Source organism: Pseudochaenichthys georgianus, unplaced genomic scaffold (assembly GCF_902827115.2).
Source record: "Pseudochaenichthys georgianus unplaced genomic scaffold, fPseGeo1.2 scaffold_437_arrow_ctg1, whole genome shotgun sequence".
NCBI classification, from domain to species: domain Eukaryota; kingdom Metazoa; phylum Chordata; class Actinopteri; order Perciformes; family Channichthyidae; genus Pseudochaenichthys; species Pseudochaenichthys georgianus.
The window spans coordinates 167,399-175,274 of NW_027263002.1; the positions used below are offsets into that span (position 1 = coordinate 167,399).

Consider the following 7,876-nt stretch of genomic DNA (forward strand, 5'->3'; position numbering starts at 1 on the left):
TACGTCGCGCTTGACGGCAACGTGACGTAGCCACTTTACCCACAATCACCTCACTTTCATCCGATTTCATCTGACAACGGACTACAGTAAGTATCTAAAACAAGGGGAGTTTATTTCTTTAAAACACGAAATAATATTGCTTTTATTTATTCCACTGTAGCACAGTCTCTATAGCGTTTCATTCCTGGATATTAGTTTGAGTTTTGGAGTGTGTTTAGCTTTTACAATAGGCCAACTAGCGGCAACGTTCAGCTAGCCTCCGGCCTTCCGGTCAACGTTTTTAGCTGGATAGCATTTATAGTTTATACAGCTAAATTACATTAGCTGTCACCGGCACAGTTGGATAGTGGAAGTGCGTCCTTGAAAAATATGTTTACATTTATGTATTTGCACATGTGTTGTACAGACAGTGTTCAACACAGAGTTTTAATAGTGGCTAATGCATCGGCGATGGAGTGGAACAAAAATGTGGAACTGGAGTTTTTCCAGAGGATTTGACTGGCCACCCAATGTCCCACTCTGAATCAGAAATACTTCATGGGAAATTGGGATTGTTACATTGTAGAATTTAAATATATAGTAGAAGATATAAGAAAAACAAGTGCATAATATAACAATATGCACAGTATAAATGCATAATGTATGCCAGAGTATTGCTCAGATTAATTATTATTGCATATAGAGTAATGCACAGATTAATTATTATTGCATATAGAGTAATGCACAGATTAATTATTATTGCATAGAGTATTACACAGATGTTACTGTTATTCTAAATAATCCTAATCATGTTTTTCAGCGTCATTACAACACTTAATATCACCAACACACACATATCCACACACACACACACACACACACACACACACACACACACACACACACACACACACACACACACACACACACACACACACACACACACACACACATATACAACCAACGGCACTTTTAAGAGCCACTCTTTCTCTCACTTTCTCTTTTAATCACTCTCTCACTTTCTCTTTTAATCACTCTCTCACTTTCTCTTTTAATCACTCGGTCACTTTGTCTGTTAATCACTCTCCTGTCTTTCTCTCACTCCTACAAATGGCTGGAGGGTCACAAAAAAAGACCTGCCCAAATTGTAATGAACAAATTTACTGTGGAAATCAAATCTGCCCACTCTGTGAACATCCACAGCCAAAAAATGTGAGACTAAAAAAGAAAATGGACAAATTCCAAAGCCAGCAGAAGCAGTGGTTGTCATCCAAGACTAAAAACAGAATAATGTCCCACGTTCTTGATGACGCCGCCCTTCTGGTATGTAGTTTACAGAATTATCTCATTCACCAAAAGTGTGAAAAGTAGTTTTATTACTTTGACAGAGGATTATAAATTAACTGGTATTGCTTCACATCCACATTATTAATTGTATCATTAATGAGAATATAATTCATGATTAATGATTTTCAAACAAAATTAACTATTATGTGTATGAAGTTTAGGAAGTGTCTCATAAGTTAAAAATCCCAAATATATCCAACAAAACATTATGAACAAATCATTGTTTTTATTATGATGTCAGGATATTAGTGTAGATGATTTATTTTGATGCTACTTCAGGGCAAGCTTGCAGATAAATTCAAATGTAAACAACAGTTTTGTGTATTTATCTAATTAATCTCTCGACCTCTCAACAATTATTTTCCCAGCTGGAAAGTTACATGCCCTTGGCTTGAAGCCCCTGCTGCTGCTGGCGTATCCCCCTACCAAGCGGGTGCCACGGGCATATAAAACAAAGGTTTTGATGCCCATGCATGCCCAGCTGAGCACATCAGCCAAGACATGCCTCGACAATGTGGAGGCCATCTATAAACTGATGGTTGCAGGTGAGATTGCATTTATTTAATAACCATCTGCACGAGTCACTCTTGCATATATTAACTATCTGTTATACAATGTGTGGTGTTGATTTGTCCTGTTTATTTCAAAGCAAGCAACAAAGAGTCCTTTTAAAAAGCTGGGGTCTCATGTATAACTGTTATGTATGCACACAACAGGGCTTGAAAGAGGTGTATGCCACTTCCCATGCAAAAGTTGTAATCTATATTTTGAAAAATGTTTACAGAAGATTATGGTGACAGGGGAAACTGTCTATGCAGATGGTAAGGTGGTGAATTGAAGCCAGATTGTAGAAATACATGTTATAAGCATCATTATACATATAATAAAGCCTCTCACATATTTAATTTCAGTTACTATCACACGTTTCTTAAAGATCCTACATTCAAACCATCAGTGTTATTTGTGCATATGCTTGTGAGCCATAACTAATTCCATAAGCATCTTTCAATTGTAAAAGAAGTAAGCCAACTCAAATCTCAAATAAAATTCCACTTTGTATTTCATCAGCACTGTCTCGCCATCACATTCCCCATCGGAGCGCAGAGGAGATGGTTGAAACAGTATAGTACTGACACTCATGGTCAGTTGTGGAGCGCACCACAGCTGATGACAAAAATCCAAGATAACATGAAATAGCAGTAAACAATAGCAGAACAGATGCAAGTACCAGACTGTGTCTCCAATGCGTTCTGTGGTGCACAAAGAGCGCGCTGAAGACACTGCGGCCCCCACACACGTCTTCTCAAGTGACCTCACCCAGCACATCTTCCCCACCTACACATTTGGATAGCAAAGTCTAGAAGTAAAGCCAGTGACAGCTCTCGCACAATCTCACATATGAGTCCTAATTATATTGCTGGCCAAAAATTAAATAAATACATTTTGTTCACTTATCAAACTTCCATTTTCCAATGATAACCCAGTGTGGGGGATACCATTAACTTTTGCAAATATTGAAGCGATCATTGATTGCTGTAAACATTTAATTACTGTATGATACTCGTAATGCTGCATGGTGGACCACTGGCACTGCTAGGACGCCCTGAATGTAAGAATTAAGAGGGGACAAATGTTCTGGGACCTCCTCCACCACAATCAGAGTCACAGTCACATAGTCAGAACAAATGGTATCTTCTTCAAATAAATTGCGCTGAGCAGTGGCTCTGTGGACAACCCTCAGCTGCTCTGGCTGCTCTGCCCTGATGCCAAGCAGATACCTGTGGGTGACATCATACTCAATCAATCTTTTTTTTACAGTTTAGGTTGATTAGGGTTGCCTTTGTTTGCATGTTTTTCACATTGGCCTAATTTCATATTTTATAATGTATGTGTGTATTCCATGTTCCTGTTTTCGAACATTCAATGTTCAAAGGTGTTATTGTCATATGCACAGCTACAGCGTAGTTGTTGGCAATGACAATCTTAACTCCCAGGCTCCTCCAACAATGCAGCATACAAATAGTACAAGAAGAAATAAAATAGTGCAAGAAGAAATAAAATAGTGCAAGAAGAAACTAGTCCAACAACGTAGATGCAAAACTTACATGCAGGAATAAGTCAAATATATACGTATAAAATAGAATAAGATAAAACAGAAAGTAAAATGAAATACTAATATGGGGAGGCATGAATGAAAAGGTTGTATAAACAGATGTGGATATGTATATAAATATATTATATATGAACAGAATGACCAATGCAACATTTATGGTATTATACTTAATAAATAAATATGTGGGCTTTTAAACAGATTTGTACTACAAACCCTTTGTAGGTTGGACACGACTCAACCCAGACCAAGAGGAGCACCCTGACACACCAACACCACCCCAAGACCCACCCAACCAACTGCCCGATGGAAGCTACATCTTAAATTTGGTGCCATGTGATCCATCACCCATCACCCATAACCAGCAACCACAGGAAACAGCAGATCCACCACCAAACCAGGCTCCCATCACCCACCCACCACCAAACCAGGCTCCCAGCACCCACCCACCACCAAACCAGGCTCCCAGCACCCACCCACCACCAAACCAGGCTCCCATCACCCACCCACCACCAAACCAGGCTCCCAGCACCCACCCACCACCAAACCAGGCTCCCAGCACCCACCCACCACCAAACCAGGCTCCCAGCACCCACTCACCACCAAACCAGGCAGACCCCAAGTACTAGTGTAATGAATATAAGACTAAAACATATCCACTCAGTAGCAAGCAATGTAAGATGTAATCAGTCCATGAGCAGACACAGCAACATCCCGAAGGAATGGCAGAGAAGCTAAGCTTCTGAATAAAAGCATGTGTAGACTCTTAAACTTCTGTGATTGCTCAGTAGGAAACACTAAATGTGCTTATGTCACACAGTGGACATGTTTGTGCATTCTGAGATGAGCCCTATACAAAACGTACTTTACCTGTTCTGCACATTTGTGCAAATAATGTATTCCATACAATTACAGATTGCTCTCACAACCATCTCGAGGTGTTCCCTGTCCGCACCATTTGGTATGTTAATTGGCTTTTGTACAATTACATCTATGTGTACATTTGTGGTAATTGTTGGCATGCCATTATCTTAGGTGGCATTTGTTAAAGAAAAATGCAAAAAGTTCTGCTGTCTGTAGCACCAGCTATACACAAGTTATTTTAAATGTGCAAAGTCCACACTAAACGATAAATTGAAACTAGGTAGTTTATTTTTTTGATGACACCACAGAGACACCAGGTTCACGTTAGCTACTCTGGCGTTAAGTCCACACTTACTAAAGTATTAGTAAATAATCACCAAACAACAACATAAATGTAAAGGAACTAGGACAAAGAATTATGATTAGACATTCATCTTCAGATAGTGTAAATTAACAACAGTGATGACAATCAAGTGGTGAAACCGTAAACTAGGACAAAGGGAAATATATCGGTAGCCTATTATTGGGCAGATAAAATTGTAACGTAACAAACGCATCGTGATATAATTTCCCCAAGGGGATCTATAGACTGTTTGTTATCTATCAAATGCTATTTTATCCCTTATCTTAGAATACAATGTGCCTGTTGGAGGAGTTATTATTCACTTGAAATGTTGTGCTGTAAGGCTCTAGGGATGCAATGATTTTACATTTTGATGCTATGATAATAGTCTGAGGAAACATCACCTTTGGGTTTTACAACTATTACACTAAGGATGGATGAATGTGTACTTATAATTAGAGGCTTTATAGGATTTTTCCACAACATTTTGGCATTTTCAGCTACTGTGCCTATTTACCTTTGTTAACACGATTAACCCGTTTTCCATATTTTTCAATGAGCAACAGTTGCTGTAATGAACCTTAACATACCATAATGTAGTTTTTTAGAGAGTGAGAACAAAAACACTCAGTGTAGCTGAACTGTTAAAAGTGACATTGGTTAATCGCTGCATCCATACAGTGGAATACCAAATACTTCATACAACACTGCACTTGTCTTCAAACGTTTATAAAACAGTATACAAATGTTACAGTAGCCTAATGAAAATCAATTGAATGTGTATTACTGCTCACTAATTCTTCTTCACCCTCCCTTTATTTTTATTTCTTTCTCAGTGGTATGTCCTGGCCTCCATCCTGGCAAGCAGCCTGATTCCCACCCCATGCAAATCCCATTGCCAAACAAAACAATAAATGTTTTGGTGTTTGTATGGAATTAATAAAGTGCAACAGTTTAACAACTGCAACAGACTTAACATTGTTTTGACTTGAAGGATCCCTGTATGCATTGTTTTATGGCCACTGGCAATTAATTTCACAGGTGAATTGCATATTGATGTCAAATGAAGCTAAGCGCAAATTCTTTCAGGAAGACGGGGTATATATAATATATATCATATATATACTGTATATATATATTCACTCCGTAGCTGCATATAATCAGCTCATCACAGGCGTTCTCTTCTTTAACATATTACATTCACATCATTCTCCAGCAGCCAATCACTGTGCTGCAGCCAAACTTTAAAATGGCAGTCAGCTGTGATTTCAGGTGTTCATGCTTCCGCCCGCCTCCTCCTCATCCACCTCCTTTCATCACATCCAGTGCCAGGAGAGCTAATCCAAAGACCTCATCACACCCCCTCTTCATCCCATCTCCTCATCAAATCCAGATCTTCAGCATCACCACCAGTGGCTAGACCCCGGAGGGGTTCCCTATATGCTCACAGCTGCATTTCCCCCTTTAGATATACCATTTCATGATCGGGGTCTAATCGCCGAAGACTTAACATTTAACGTATGGCATGTGTCAATAAATGTTCTTTAAACAAAATGAAGTCTCTCCTGATTGAAATACACAGAAGCAGCCCACAAACGGTCCTTGAGTTGATAGTACATTATTGAAAACATTAATAACAGAATGCTTAATGCACAACATATCAAGAAATAAGTAGCCAATGCTTCAATCCTTTGAGAATACACTGTTTGTAGGCTATTTTAATTTAATAATACATTACATTTATAAAGTGCTTCTCCTGGTACTCAAAGCGCTTACAAGCAAGTAAAACAAAAATAACAACAAAAGTAGAAAGTGCTAAACTAGGTGTAATAAGGAGTTGATTAGGAGTTGAAGGCAAGAGTGAACAGGTGAGTTTTGAGAGATTGTTTGAATGATGTTGACGGATCTGACGTGGCTGGAGAGGGAGTGGGGGAGGCTGCTGCGAAGGCCCTGTCACCCTAGGTCTGGAGCTTTGTCCTGATGGGCTGCAGTAGGTTAGCTTCAGCTAACATCTGAGGCGACGGGGGGGGCAAGGTTGTTGAGGGCTTTGAAAGTGAAAAGTGATATTTTAAAGTCAATGCGGTGTTTGATGGGAGGAATGTAGTGTTATTATTCTTTCTCCAGTTAACTAAGCTATACTGAAGTGCCAGTAGATAACTTCTAAATATCAGTACAGGGACTTCAAATGTTTTTTACTCGTTTTTTTGTGGTCTTTTTGGACAGCGGAAGGCTAGATTACCCATGATCCTCAACCACCGTTGCCGTAGAAACGGAGCCGGTCCACTCTCCGCTACCTGCATAACCCTAATTTATTTCAGATACCAAACACACTTTTTCCGAAGATTGGTGTCACAAATATCAAAACAATATATGTGTCGATAACAAAATACATCCATCATAAACTAAACTGGAAACAGCAGTATAATTTGTCTTGTTAACACTTTAAAGTTGACAGTTTTTTTTAACCCGTACCGCTAGTGGTTAAAGCACGTTATTGAATTTGTTTGTTGAATTATGTTCTATTTCATGAAACATACAAATATTAAGAGTACATACATAGGGGGAAAGTAGAAGGTCAATCATATAAATATAGATGAAAATATCAAGAAGATACTGTTGTGATCTCTACAATAAAACAGTTTAGTGCCGGACATCCAAAGATATTAATAGGAGGATGTGCAAAACAGACAAACTAAATAGGCTTCATTTAAACATTAAAGATTACTTTAAATTAAGGTCTTCTTTTAAATAAGAAAAAAGCTTTGGGGGTATCTACAGACCAATATTAAGTCTGACAAAGTGCTTAACGTTTAATATATTGCATAGTTTGTTTTGGAACTTGACAATCAACTTTCCTGCAATGTTAACTAAGTTGAAGCACTTATTTTAACTGATATTATACATATGTAGTATACTCTTATAAGATGTATGTAGATATAATAAGAAATGTGCAGAATATGACAGTTTAATGGTGGAGGTATACACACATATCGATAGATGTCTTGTAATGCACTGTTGAGGAACCTGCGACCAAAGTTCTTCATCTCTGACCTTTTTAATCTCCGACCTTGTCAGGTATTGAACATCCAATAAATGAGGAACAGAGAATTATTAAATATAAAACATAGAATTTGTGTGATCATACTAAATGATTTCTAAATAAACACCACTGCATATTTCCAACTGTTACACAATGCTGCTGTAACGAAAAAATGGCCCCGCTTCTGATCAAT

At 38.3% G+C, this 7,876-nt stretch overlaps 1 protein-coding gene across 1 annotated transcript; it reads left to right on the plus strand.

The window, feature by feature from the left end:
- The first annotated feature begins 1,704 nt into the window (after positions 1 to 1,704).
- LOC117442488 (MAGE-like protein 2) lies at positions 1,705 to 5,610 on the plus strand. The gene is made up of 4 exons (XM_071202434.1): positions 1,705 to 1,871; positions 3,662 to 4,066; positions 4,352 to 4,397; positions 5,480 to 5,610. Exons 1-2 carry the CDS (start codon positions 1,790 to 1,792, stop codon positions 4,063 to 4,065), a joined length of 486 nt encoding a protein of 161 aa, XP_071058535.1. The 5' UTR covers positions 1,705 to 1,789; the 3' UTR covers position 4,066; positions 4,352 to 4,397; positions 5,480 to 5,610.
- The last annotated feature ends 2,266 nt before the right edge of the window (positions 5,611 to 7,876 follow it).